We start from the raw sequence: 13,916 nt of genomic DNA, 5'->3' as shown, positions 1-13,916 counted from the left end.
CCGAGTATCAAACCCAGTGCCTCTCACACACTAGGAAAGTGACCTACCACTTAGAGGGTGCTGAGGATCGAACCTAGGTCCCGCCCATGCTAGGCAAGCGCTCTACCACTGAGGCTCTTCACACAGGCTCTCATAGGGCAAAAGTTTTTAATTTTTTTTTAAACATATTTTTTTTGAGAGAATTTTTAATATTTATTTTAAAAAGAGAGAGAGAGAGAGAGAGAGAGAGAATATCTTAATATTTATTTTTCAGTTCTCGGTGGACACAACATCTTTGTATGTGGTGCTGAGGATCGAACCTGGGCCGCACGCATGCCTAGGCGAGCACGCTACCACTTGAGCCACATCCCCAGCCCAAAGTTTTTAATTTTTTTAAGTATTTTTTTTTTTTAGTTACACATGGACACAAATTCTTTGTTTATTTATTTTGATGTGATGCCGAGGATCGAACCCAATGTCTCACATGTGTAAGGCAAGTGCTCTGCCACTGAGCCACAACCCCAGCAAGTTTTTAATATTGATGAAGTTCAATTACCAGTTTTTCCTCTTATGGATTGTGCTTCTAGTGTCAAGTATAAAATCTCTTTAGTGTAGATCCTAAAGATTTTCTCTTATGTTTTAAAAGCTTTTATAGTTTTACATGATGCATTTAAGTCTATGATCTATTTTAGTTAACTTTTCTGCAAAGTATGAGGTTGGGTTTATTTGTTTTTTTCCCCTCCCATGGATTTCAATCCCTCCCTTCAGTATCCTTCCTCCACTGAATTGTTACACCTTGGTAAGCAAATCAGTTGAACATATTTGTCTGTTTCTGGGTTTTCTATTCTGTTCCATTGATCGGTGTATCTATTCCTCCACCATATTACACATTCTTGACTATCATAGCCATAGAATAAATTCATAGTATCAGATAAGAATGATTCCTTTCATTTTATTCTTTGCCTAAATAGCTATTCTAGGGCCTTTCCATCTAAATTTTAGATAAGCTTGTCTATATCTACAAAAAAACCCTCCTGGGATTTTTATAGGAGCTGCATCGAACTAGATTGATTTGGGAAGAACTTATATCTTCAGTATGTTGAATCTTCTAATCCATGAACATGGTATGGCCTCTTCATTTATTTAGGTCTTCTTTGATTAGCATTTTGTAATTTACATGATACAAATCCTATACATATTTTATTAGGTATATATCTAAGTATTTCACATTATTTAGAGCACTTATAAAAGGTATTACATTTTAAATTTCAGCTTTTATTATGTTCCTGTAGAAATATAATTAATTTTTGTGTATTACTAAACTCACAAATTAGTTCTATGCTTTTTTTTTGTAGTTCAGCCAAGAGATCTCAGGAAGGTCAGAAAACCAGATATAGGGCTCAGAATGCTACAAAGCAGCAGGAGTCCAATTCTGCAAAGACTCAGAGGTACAGGGCATTAGCTTCATGCCAAAGGCCGTTCCAGGCTCACTTCTAATACTACTTGTTAGATTGCACCAGCCTTTTAATTAGTACACTCTGTCTTAGGTCGTATTCAAAACTGACACCGTGGCTTCCGTCCCTTGCATAACTACTCACCCCTCCCGAATGTATTATTTACCTGCCCACTGATCTCTTCTCTCCGTAACAGCCGAATGGCCAGGCGCAGCAGCCCAACCACTGCCCGCTCCACAAGGAAGCAGAAATCTTGGGCCTGGACACAGAGGTGGTATAGATGGTCTCTAACAGTCTGCCAAACACAGCCTACTCGGTCCCTACAGAGAACATAAGGAATGAGGATCATCTCAGTTGGAGGGGCCATTGGACAATAAGTTTCATAGGCCTTTCATGGCTCATTGGTCCTATATCCTAAGCAGACAGCTGTAGTGAGCAAACTTCCCCCCTACTGTTTATTGTCCCCAGAGCCCACCAAGCAAGATGGCTTCTATCCCATGAGCCAAGGGTCTGCCTAAAGACTTCCCTCACCTGTTTTCCCCTACCTGTTCTCTAACACAATCCTTAGCAGCATCTCTAGACAGAAAGCAGCATCTTCTTCATCATATGTCTCTTCATCTGGTGTCACTGAGACCAGAGCCTGGAGAGGAACAGCAGTAGGAAAGAAGGCTTGGAGGAGAAGGCAGCCACTGGCTCTCTCCCAACAGAAACTAAAGCACACACCACTGACCTGTCACCCCTCCCAGACCCAGAAAGTTCTTCTATCTCTTTCCTTTTTTCATCCTTACCTTCATGAGCTCCTGCAGTGATTCCAGCTGGAGAAACTTGCTTTCTGTGATCATCTTTTCTGGGTCACATTGCTAGAGGGAATGCAAGAGAGAGCGAGGTCTGTGACAAAGGGCTGAAGGAAAGAAAATGTCTCTAAGAGACAGGAAGACAGGGTAGAATCACACTGGTCTCTAAAGAGAACATAAGGGACCCTGAATGTTTCTATTCTTCCATTCATAGGACCACATCTGTCCAGGAGGGAAGAGTCTAGGCTTTCTCACAAGGGAGAGGCAGGAAGGTACCTTGATACAGTCTAAGGCAACTCTCTTGGCTTCTTGGTTCTCAGTGGATGGGCCCCGCATGCTTGACTGCTCAGGACCACTCAATGTCAGCCAGCTCACGAAGCTCAGTACTGTTGACTCTCCTCTATAGGAGAAGGGTACATGTCCTGGTAAGTCCCAAAGTTCTGATCCTCCCTCTGTAAGTTCTCAACCTCTGGTCTGCTCTTACCGGTTTGATGGTGTCTCCTCCCTCTGTAAAGAGATCTTGCCATTGGGATCCACAAAATCTTCTACCTGGGAAAGCAGGTCAAGAATAATTTCTTTCCATATGGTCTTTACATTTCTTGCCCTCCAAGTAAAGTTCTCTAGCTTTCTTCCTGTAGCCCTCTGCCCCCACACTATTGTACCCTTCCAAGTGGTGACTGGCAATGGCTTCCACCAGTCTTCCTTTATTGCTACCCCCAAGATGTGTGTTATTACATTTGAGGTGTTCCTAAGGAGCTTTGGCAGGTATCAGGCCCAATGCTACCCTCAACCAGTTTGATACAATATAGAATGCTGAGGCTCTTTGTTGTTGTTGACTAGTCTACCAAGAATTACCTCCACCATAGCCTTGGGTAACAGTTGGGCTCGAAAGAGCTGCAGCATGGCCTCCATGATATTCTTCCATCCCTCCCGCAGGATATCACCATGACGATGGGCCAAATGGAATACTGTCTTGGCAGCAATATGAGCTTTAGGGTTGCTTCCAAATACACTGGGCAGGTTCTCAATAGACTGAAAAAGAGGATGAGAAGAGGCGTAGGGCCTGGCTAATGTCTCAAAAGGAGGTTCTCTTAGGCCTGTGGTTCTTAAGGTCCTTCTGCTTCCATCCCCTATAATCCAGGTGGTAATGGCTAACCTGGAATCACTTTTGCATCTCCACTTCCATCCTATTACATGAGGTAACACTATTCTTTTTTTTAAAATATTTTTTCCCTTAGTTTGTTGATAGATCTTTTATTTATTTATACATGGTGCCTCACACATGCAAGGCAAGTGTGCTACCACTGAGCCACTGTCCCAGTCTGAAGTAACACTATTTTTTTTTTAAGAGAGAGAATTTTTTAATATTTATTTTTTAGTTTTTCGGTGGTCACAACATTTTTATTTTATTTTATATGTGGTGCTGAGGATTGAACCCAACGCCCCACGCATGCCAGGTGAGTGCGCTACCGCTTGAGCCACATCCCCAGCCCATCACTATTCTTATTCTAGAATAAGCAAAACAGAAATGGTCTCAATTCTGATGTAGTTGAGGGATGGGTGCAAATAAGCAAAAAGGATAGTCCCATGGCTTAAAGGTCCTCCTTGAAAATCCAAGTACAGTCTCTGCCCCTACTCACCTCATTGCTGAGAGCTGTGAATTTGCAGAGGGAGATGATGAGATTGTCAAACACATCACTGAGGCCATAGTGGGCGGAGATCATGGCACATTTCCTGTAATGTCACCCCCATCCCAGAAACAGAGTCATTGGAAGAGTAGGCAGCCCCTCCCCAATCAGTCCCAGAAAAAACTTTTCACTTGAGTCTGTTTAAGACTCAGTTTTCCTAAGCCTCAGCCTGACTCCATAAACCCAGGAGGAACCTCATTCTAAAGAAAGTAAGAGCAGGAGTCAAAGGGGCATGGAGGCTACCATGTTTGTTTGGAGAGGTAGGAGGAGGTGAAGACAAAGGCCAAAGCTGGGTTACCTGAAGCCTGAGATGGCTTTCTGGATGATTGTCTCTTCCAGGCTTTTGTCAAAGACATAAGAGAGAGCAGCAATAGTGGGGCCCCAGGTCATAGTGAAGAGGTCAAGGTCATAGCTACCAGGAGGCACTCTTAGGAATATGCCCTCTGGGGTGGCACCTCGATGAAGCAGCACATTCCACACATAGTTCTCTCTAACTAAGCCGGTCTGCTCCTCTGGCATCACAATTTCCTCATTCCTGTCAGGAGATAAGGGAAGGAGTAGTAAGGGCACTTCTGTGAACCTGACTTGTTCTAAACTAGGACAAGGGTCTGTCTTTAAGTGGGGGCATTCAGTTCTGTATAAGATCTCATATTCTTTTTGTGAGAGGATAAATGATTCTCTCTACTTTTTTTTTTTAATTTTTTACTATTTATTTTTTAGTTTTCGGCAGACACAACATCTTTGTTTGTATGTGGTGCTGAGGATCAAACCCGGGCCGCACGCATGCCAGGCAAGCACGCTACCACTTGAGCCATATCCCCAGCCCTACTTTTCTGATTTACAGTAAAGAACTAATTTTCCTAGAGACTCTAATCTCTGACCCAAGCATCACCCTCCAGTGCCCATCTCGAATTCTCTACTTATCAGAGAATGAATGTACCTTGTGAGCTAAATGGGAAAATCCAACTGCTTTAGGTTCAGGAAATGGGGCTATGATATCCCACTTAAGAGGGGCAGTTTGAGCTGGGGATATAGCTCAGTGGTAGAGCACATGTTTAACTTGCATGAGGCCCTGAATATGAACCTTAGCACTGCATTCAAAACAAAGATTTTCGATGCTGAGGTAGGAGGATTGTAAATTCAAGGCCAGCCTGAGCAACTAAGTGAGATTCTTTCTCAAAATAAAAAAACAAAAACAAAAAAAGTGCTGGGGATGTAGCTCAGTGGTAAAGTGGCCCACAGTATAATTCCCAATACCAAAGGAAATAAATAAATAATACATTGAAAAGGATGGGGATGTAGATCAGAGGTAAAACACCCCTGAGTTCAATCCCTAGTAGCGAAAAAAAGGGGTGGGGTGGGGGGGCAGAGGAACAGTTTGAACCCTTGCTTAGAGTACTATAGTCCCAATGTTGTTTAGTCTTCTTCAAGAAGGAAATGAGTTATCAGAGAGTTGGACTGCCCAGCTCAAATCCCAGGACATATGAGTCACTACAGTCTGATACCATTCTAAAAAAATGGGAAAGGAAGCAATGTGTTTTCTTTAACAGAGATGCTACCCTAGTCTACATATATACTCACTTGATGGCATGGTACATGTCCTCCAGGATGTCTTGCTCAAAGTCCTTGCCTCCATTCACACCTTTTAGGTTTTTGCGAAACTCCTAGAGATAGGCCAGTAAGCTTTTCCCCACTTGTGCAAGTGCTGAAGCCCCACCCAAGGAACTCCTGGGTCTGTGATAAATAGGACTTAGGAAATTTTAAGTGAAAGAACCCACCTCCCCACCCAGTTTCTCTTCTTGATTGGCCAGCCTTCCCTGATTCTCATGGATAGAACCCTATCTACCATGCTCACTGGAAATTACATGTCCTTCCTGTTATATCCAAAGCTGTGACAGATCTTCTATTTCCTGACCTTACCTCCAGGGTCATGGGTGCATTCTGTTTGCGAACATTGTGGTTATGCTGGTCTGTGTTAAGCATGATGACAGAATAGGCCAGGGCAAAGCAGGCATCGCTATTGGCAAATGGGGAGCCATTACAATTCTGAAAAAGCAAAGACCCCGCTTGTGTCAATTCCCTTCTCTGGCCCATTAAACCTTCACTACTAACCCACTGGTCAGTTCTGGTACCACCCAGTAAGTGGCCAACCTCTTGCCAACTCCTTAATAGAAACTGGTCTTTCCATGGAAAGCTCACTGATGTTACTCTCAGCCTTTATAGAAGATAGGAGCTGGGATATTTTTAGTTGGGGGCCAGAGAAGCCAGCAAACTGATCTGGGATCCAGGGCTTAACCCTTGTCACTAAGACTCACCCTCCAATGCTCTGTGAATGCTTCTAGCAACCTATGAATGACTGGTGCCTCCCCAGGCAAACGGAAGGCTTCTAGATAGAGGCGGAGAGCTTCATCAAGTCGCAGACCTTGAAAACTGAAGGTGCTATAGGGAAAGGAAGCAGAATGAAGAGCCTGGACATATGGAAACTGCACACACTGGGCTCTCTATTAGCCACATTTCTCCTAATTTCCTCTTACTGGAACAGAGGAGGCTAAGGGATATGGCAAAGGGCAGATCCTGGTCATACCTAACAAAACCCCTAACTTTAGTATTTGTCACATCAACAGACTTGCCTAGAAACCTGTGCCCCTGGAACCTTGCTCCATCCCTTTGTAATGCTCTCCATGCAGAATGAAGGGGTTTCCAGAAATATCTCATTAGAGTCCCTTTTTGGCCCAACAAATATAAATGGGAAGAGTATGTGACCTAGTCACCAGCAGGAACTAAGACTGCTTTGAGGGAGATGCTCTGTTCCCCAAGACTGAACACCAAACTACATTTCTCATTTCTTTCTTTCTCCGTTTTTGTGGATCTTGGGATGGAACCCAGGACCCAGGGTATGCTAGGTGAGTATTCAACCACTGAGCTACACCCCTAGTCTTCACATTTCTTATAGTTTCCTCACCTCACAAAACTCTCCAATAGGTCAATGTTTTTGCGGTCACTCACAAACTCTCCTATCATTTTCTTGTCCAGCCGAGGGTTCTCTCGGAGCCACTGGGCTACCTCTGTGTTGTCTATTGGGATGGTGAGGAGACCTTTCTCCTGAAGAAACTGGATCCCTTTCTTTGGTTTTTGGTTGAACTGCTCTGTGCCAGTGATTAGCAGCTGGAGGAGAAATAGTACAAATGTCAGGAGCTGTTCTGCCCTTAAATCAGACAAGGTCAGACCACAACCCATAGCTGGCCATCTAATGGGCTCCTAGGACATGGTTATTTGTGACTACAACTAAGAGTGGGTCAAACTGGCCCTACCTTTCTCCCCTATTTTCTTCCCCTACCCCATCCTCTTGTTTCATTAAAAGTGGCTAAAAAGGGGGCTGGGATGTAGCTCAGTGACAAAGCGTCTGTCTTGCATTCGCAAAGCCCTGGGTTTGACCCCCAGTTCCAAAAAAGACAAAAAGAAAAAAAAAAAAAAAAGGAACCCCACCAAAAAAAAATAAATAAATAAGATTAAAAAAAAAAGTGGCTAAAAAGGCTGGGGTTGTGGCTCAGAGGTAGAGTGCTCGCCTTGCATGTGGAAGGCACTGCGTTCGATCATCAGCACCATATAAAACTAAAGGCATTGTGTCCATCTACAGCTAAAAAAATATATATTAAAAAAAAGTGTCTTAAGAACCAGGCTTCATGGTTAACGCCTGTAATACAGTGACGGGGAAGGAGGATCACAGTTTGAGGCCAGTCTCAAATTTAGTGAGGCCCAAAGCAATTTAGTGAGACCCTGTCTCAAAAATAAAAAGGGCTGAAAATGTGGCTTAGTGGTAACACCCCTGTGTTAAATCCCTGGTACCCCCCCCCAAAAAAAAAAAAAGTGGATGAGGAGCTTCTTGTCACTCCTTTTCTAAGTGCTCAAGATGCACAGGACAGCCTCCTCCATTTTGGGAATCAGGGGGAAAGCAGCAAAAAGAGACTATAGAGAATTCTTCAGGGTTTTTTGTGTTTTGTTTATTGTAGTACTGGGGACTGAACTCAGGCACTTGATAGAGGTAGAGGTGGCACTGAGCAATGTCCTCAGAGCCCCCTTTTTAAATTTTTTATTTTGGGGCAAGGTCTCACTAAGTTGCAGAGATCTCTCTAAGCTGAATTCATCTCAGCCTCCTGAATCACTGGGATTATAGGTGTGTGCCAATACATCTGGCTTCTCTTTAGTTTTATACCCATCCGTGGCATCTATTAACAGACAGCATCTTATTTATTGCTTGGCTTAGATTCCCTTCTTTCTTTGGTTGCTTATTTCTTAAAGCCCTGGGTTTGAAGGTCAAGGTGGACTAACTGTGATGATGACTCTGCTCCCTATGTTCCTAGTCATAGCCCTATAATCAAGGGCACACACAAGCAGAAGTCATTTAGACTGGCAATAAGAGAAAGAAAGGGTTAAATAAAAGGTTTACTTTGTGTTAAGAAAACCAAAAGCAAAAACAGTTATTTGAACTTTACTAAAGCACCAGAATAAATATCAATTCCTTTTATTGCCAATCGTTACACCAGAGCTAGAAATGACCAATAACCTTTGGTGACCCACATGACACCAGCTCCCAGGACTCCTGTCATCACTATCAGTAACATTTGGCTGGAGTAGCATTTGCCCAGGCAAACAATAGCACTGCTCAACTACATGGCTTAGGAGTAAGGGAAGGAATTCAAAGGAGACTAGGAGATTGCTTAAGTCCCAAAATACCTAAAGACCACCTTAGGAAGCTGTACAATGAGCAGCTGGGATCTCCCTCATCCTCAACCTCTGGGACTAAAACCCTATAAAGGATATCCAGATAGAGATGGGTAAGGCTGAACACTAGGGAATATATGTATGAACATACCTTCTTTTTGTTTTTAATTTCAATTAGTTCCCGTGGATCTGGTAGGAGACAGGAAAATCGAGGTGGCTTCTGTGTAAACTTTTTGTCAGCTAAAAATGATAGAAGAAAGGAAAAAAACTGATAAGAGAATAATAACTTTTGGAAGTTTTGGAAGGTCTTTTGGAAGGTCTCTGCTAAAAGAAGGAACCTCAGAAATTTTTTTCGTTTTCACCAGAAATACCCCTAGAAATCCTACCTTCTGGGGCTCCAAATATTCTTCCTCTTGAGTTTGAAGCCACAGCAAGTCACAGCAAAATACAGCAAGTTTCCAAGGCTCACTCTAACACTGCCCTAGGCCATTCTGCCCCTCTCTCTTTGTTCCCCACCACAACTTCCAGTGGGAGGGGATTAGGGTCATGGTACTCAATACTCACCCCCAGAGTCACCAGTTTCTTCCAAATCACTGCATCCCTGCTTCCCATGTTCTGCCAACAGCTGCCCTCCACTCAGCGAATGTAGGCCTGGGACATCTGGAGCCATGCATATGGCTTTCCCATCAATGGTTGCTCTCTCAGCTTGTAAGAGAAAAAAATATATATATGAAGACTTAAGGGTGGGAAGCCAAGCAGGGCTGCAGGAGAGGTGGAGTTCCAAGCTAAGATGATCTGTATGCTCCTATACAAGGTGCAAGCACTGACAGGACAAATTCAAGCCAAAGTAAGCAGTCATTGATCCATGTTGGCCAAGAATTAGATTCTTTAATTTAACAAAGACAGTACCCAGTCATTTCCCCTGATGTTCAACCTCCTCAGTCTCAAGGAGGAGATGGAGAAGGTTAGAGTGCAGGCAGGTACTGAGGATGGGAAAGAGCAAGGCCTGGAGCTTTTAAGGAGAGAAATCCTATATGTTTTAATCTCTGTCCTCTTCTCATGCCAAAAGGAAATTATAATCCTATAAAAACATCAAAGTGGGGAGGAGGAGAAAGGAAGAAGTTCATGAGTCTTGCTAACATGTCTACTTGGCCTGTGACTCAAATCAGCAAACCCTGGAAACACAGAAATGGGTATACTCCAGGAGAAGTGATATAATAACAGGAGCAAGGACTCAGTCAATAGAGAAGGGATAAGCACAGAATCCCTAATACCATAACAAACACAAAGAGAGCCAGAGAGATAGAGAGAAATGTCTCTCACTATTGTTAGCTTCTCTGGTGCCATCTATTGCCTCTTGGCTGGGTCTGGCTGTTTCTTTCTTCTCCTGCTGGGTGAGATTGTTGAGGACTTTGGCCTGGCAGTGGGCCTCAGTGCTGTCAATCACTGTCAATAGAGCATCAAGAGACAGCAGATGTGTTGTATAGAGCTGACCAGATACAGGGAAGGCATTCTGGAAAGTAAATATAGATTCATTATACTTGAGGTTAGAAAAATACTTCACACTTTATTATTTCCCCCCAAGTCCCGAAACTTATGATTTTTCCACTGCTACTTAGAAGATGACTTTATTTGGGCTGGGGTTATGGCTCAGTGGTAGAGTGCTTGCCTAGCATGTGTGAGGCACTGTGTTTGATCCTCAGCACCACATAAAAATAAATAAAGTTATGTCCATCTACAATTAAAAAATACTTTAAAAAAAACATTTATTTTTTTAGAAGTAGTTAGACACAATACCTTTACTTTATTTAATTATTTTTATGTGGTGCTGAGGATGGAACTCAGGGCCTCGCATCTGCTAGATGATGCTCTACTGCTGAGCCACAATCCCAACCCTAAAAAAATATTAAAAAAAAAAAAGAAAAAAAAAAAAAAAGAAAATGCCTTTATTCTTCCAGTTTCCCATCTCTGAAGTGCTCCCATCCCTATAGGTAGTATATTCACTACCACCAGAATTTCCTTGATGAAACATTCAGTAATATAGACCAGTCTAGAGACCAGTAATAGTGTTCAGCACCTTGGACAGCAGCTTAGTGAGGTCCTCAAAGAGGTTGGAACAATAGTAGTCACAATCATAGTTGATATAGAGCTCAGTGACAAAACTGGGGATGCGCCAGAGCTGCACAGTAGCCTCCAGTGCCATCTCCTTCATCTCATAAGGCATCTTGGGGTTTTCCACAGTGATGATCTCCATGAGCTTTTTGATGTACATCTGGCAACAACCATTTGAGTGGAGAAAGGATTCAAGATAAGAACAGAAAATTGGACAGAAACATCAAGCAGAAGCCCAGTCAGGAGGTACGTATTAAGAGACACCTAAGGTATCCTATTCCCAAATACATCTCCCTCTGGTTTCCATGTTGGGGTATAAGGCCTGTTTTTCTTCCACATGCCTAATCCCAAAGAAGTTATCTATTGCCCTTTTTGTATTCTCTGTGTGAGTCCGACCTGGCCCTATTTAGAATTCTCTTTTGCAATTTAGGGACAGTGCTGGCTTGACTTGCAAGAGGAGGTCCCATTCATGGTGAGACTGATTACCTTACCTGCCAGTCCACATATTTGGGTTTTCCCATTTTATGTCAGCCAGCTTTTGCTGGTTCCTTTGAAGTTTTCCATAACAGAGGCCAGTGAATGAACCAAACCATGGAGGCTAAAATCATCCTCCTACATCTGTATCACATACTGCAGCCTGACACAGCTGGCCCCCACTGAAGATGTCATACATCTTCCTGCTTTATTTTTTCTTCCAAGATTAAGAAACTTACCTCCATTTGGAACTTGAGGTGCTCCCGCATGCTCTCAAATAATAGGAAGCATACTCGTAGAGAAGCTGCATACAGGTTCAGCCGTTCTACGTTGAGTAGCTGGAGATAGGGGAGGGTAAGGAGGGTAAGTCATGAGGTTTCTGAAATTGACCATGGCTCAACCAGAAGAGAGGCAGGAAAGCAAACTGGGTGAAGTTGCCATTGAGGAGCTGTGCTCTAAATATATCTAGTCTTTCCTGTATTGCTCAGAATCTTTGGAGAATTATTAGAACCCTTTAACTATGACTACTGGCCAAATGGGAGAGAGGTGCTTTCTTGGGACCTACTCTCTACATGGTCAGCCAAACCTCCTTGTGCTTTTGCGACATTCTGAAAAACATCCAGGGGCCCAGTAATCTGGTCTTACCTGGAATAAATGGCGGCACATCTCATCCTTGATGAGGCTCAAGAGGGTCTGGCACTGGGCTACAGGGGCTGACTCAAGGGCCACTGTCAGCAAGTGAAGTCCCATATGGATCATAACCTCTGAGTTATGGCGGTCATGCGGATTGGTGAGGGAGATAAGGAAGCGAAAGAGCTCCCGGATGCAGGGAAGACCATAGGGAACCAAAGCTGTGCCTGGGAAGGTAAGTAGAAACAACTAGCCTGCAGCTTCAACCTAGCTTGCCCTGTATTATACAACCTATTAAGAAACAACTAGCCTGCAGCTTCAACCTAGCTTGCCCTGCATTATACAAGGCAATATCAGGTAAGTGAATCTCTTCAAGCCCAGGAATAAGACTAGTATCATTTAATGGAGGTAATCAGAATGAAAGATCAATTCTTCCTTTCTGGAAGGCTTTCCCTCTCACTTCCTATCATCCACCAATCTTCCTCTCTGTGTAACTTAGGGAAGGGCTCCATCCATGCCAACAGTTCTATGGCTTGAATCCATTTCCTGCATAGAAAATGGCCTAGAACTAGGGCCAGCAGTATCTTGATCCAAACTGGTCTAGGTTCAGGCAGCTTAGCAGGTAGGATGGGAGAGGTAGATGAACAGAACCTGCCAGAGAGTACCCACCTTCTTTCTGAGAAGACTGTGTAAAGCGCACACCTCGGGGATTGACGTAATCCATGTCATGGACGGAGGCAGAGTCAGAATGGTCAGTAGGGGATGTGCACTCCTCTAACACTTCAGGAATGGATTCCACTGATGCTGATTGGGCCTTTTCCACCTGGGTCCCTTCCTGATATGACCAGTAGCAAGCAAATTCAGGAAGAGGGATGAATGAGGCAAGAGTAACCTGAAACTTACTCTCCTGAAGAACCTGTTCTTAAAGTTAATCTCTGGTGGACTGGAGGGCCAGGGCCAGCTCAGTGGTTTATGAATCAATACAAGATGGCTCAAGGCAGAAGGACTATGATGAAAGACTTGGAAAATGTCTCTGAGACACCATTGACTTACTATGACAAGCTAGGAGTGTAAAGGCTCTTCTAGGCTTAGAATTTGGATAACCACCTTCTAGAAAAAGTTATGGCCAGGGGTCGGAGTGCCACATAGCTCAGTGGTAGAGCACTTGCCCAGCATGTGTGAGGCACTGGGTTCGATCTTCAATACCACAAATCAATCAATCAATCAATCAATGTATTGTGTCTATCTACAACTAAAAAAAAAAAAGTTACGGCCAGATGGCCAACTCCCTCCCTTTGGCCAGGTACTACCTGTATGTATAACTTGATAAAAACCTATCAGCTTTCTTTCATAGTGAGTCGTGATGTAGGTCTTCTGGGCAGCATGACTACTTTTGGGAAATGGAAAACCGATACCCCAACCTTCTTTTGAGCCAAGGTCTGCATACAGAATCAAAAGGATCAAGCCAATTCCCACAGTGGAAGATTGGAGAGGGGCCTTTAAAAATCAAAGCATGGATGGGGTTGTGGCTCAGTGGTAGAGTGCTTGCCTAGTATGCATGAGGCACTGGGTTCGATCCTTAGCACCACATAAATAAAAGATATTGTGTTCACCTAAAACTAAAATAAATAAATAAATCAAAATCAAAATCAAAACCAAAGCAATACCTGGGAGTCAGGCTGTTCAGGAACCCCTAGCTCATTGCTCCCAGGCTCTGCAGCTGTGTTATACCCTGGAGAGCCGGGTTGCTCCAGGTCAGTGAGGTCCTCTTTGGAGGTAGTCTGGGAGGAGAATTCCAGGCCACTGTCTGTAGAGGGACTGACCACTGCTGAGGCAGTTTCTGAACTTGCAGAGGAGATGGGTGTGGGCACCTCAATGAAGGGCATGCCACCTGCCAAGAAAAGTAAGTGAAGCTTGAAAGAGAGTGACTGCATAGCAATACATACCCTCCATGGTACTGGGGCTCTGCACATTTATCTCATATTTATCTCTAAGTACAAGACAATGTACTTGTCTCTACAGCAGAGTTCCTCTGAAAGGAAAGCAACTATAAGACATTGGAA

At 43.5% G+C, this 13,916-nt stretch overlaps 1 protein-coding gene across 8 annotated transcripts in view; it reads right to left on the bottom strand.

Moving 5' to 3' along the window:
* GBF1 (golgi brefeldin A resistant guanine nucleotide exchange factor 1) overlaps positions 1 to 13,916 on the bottom strand; it is a 127,349-nt gene that overhangs the window by 7,939 nt on the left and 105,494 nt on the right. For all 8 annotated transcript variants that reach the window (XM_081268342.1, XM_081268335.1, XM_081268336.1 and 5 more), the window contains 20 exons: positions 13,521 to 13,744; positions 12,523 to 12,688; positions 11,869 to 12,080; positions 11,463 to 11,561; positions 10,715 to 10,909; positions 9,961 to 10,150; positions 9,202 to 9,342; positions 8,789 to 8,877; positions 6,878 to 7,080; positions 6,231 to 6,354; positions 5,836 to 5,961; positions 5,497 to 5,579; positions 4,214 to 4,450; positions 3,868 to 3,961; positions 3,083 to 3,259; positions 2,712 to 2,776; positions 2,504 to 2,627; positions 2,222 to 2,293; positions 1,979 to 2,073; positions 1,600 to 1,753 (listed from right to left, as the gene is read on the bottom strand). In XM_081268342.1, coding sequence (XP_081124468.1) covers positions 1,600 to 1,753; positions 1,979 to 2,073; positions 2,222 to 2,293; positions 2,504 to 2,627; positions 2,712 to 2,776; positions 3,083 to 3,259; positions 3,868 to 3,961; positions 4,214 to 4,450; positions 5,497 to 5,579; positions 5,836 to 5,961; positions 6,231 to 6,354; positions 6,878 to 7,080; positions 8,789 to 8,877; positions 9,202 to 9,342; positions 9,961 to 10,150; positions 10,715 to 10,909; positions 11,463 to 11,561; positions 11,869 to 12,080; positions 12,523 to 12,688; positions 13,521 to 13,744 — 2,870 coding nt within the window. The remainder of the gene's footprint in view (positions 1 to 1,599; positions 1,754 to 1,978; positions 2,074 to 2,221; positions 2,294 to 2,503; positions 2,628 to 2,711; positions 2,777 to 3,082; positions 3,260 to 3,867; positions 3,962 to 4,213; positions 4,451 to 5,496; positions 5,580 to 5,835; positions 5,962 to 6,230; positions 6,355 to 6,877; positions 7,081 to 8,788; positions 8,878 to 9,201; positions 9,343 to 9,960; positions 10,151 to 10,714; positions 10,910 to 11,462; positions 11,562 to 11,868; positions 12,081 to 12,522; positions 12,689 to 13,520; positions 13,745 to 13,916) is intronic.

The sequence above is a fragment of the Spermophilus citellus genome (genome assembly GCF_964194105.1).
Source record: "Spermophilus citellus genome assembly, chromosome: 15".
NCBI lineage: Eukaryota > Metazoa > Chordata > Mammalia > Rodentia > Sciuridae > Spermophilus > Spermophilus citellus.
The sequence above is the reverse complement of the archived record's forward strand: the minus strand, read 5'-3'. Positions and strand labels throughout refer to the sequence as shown.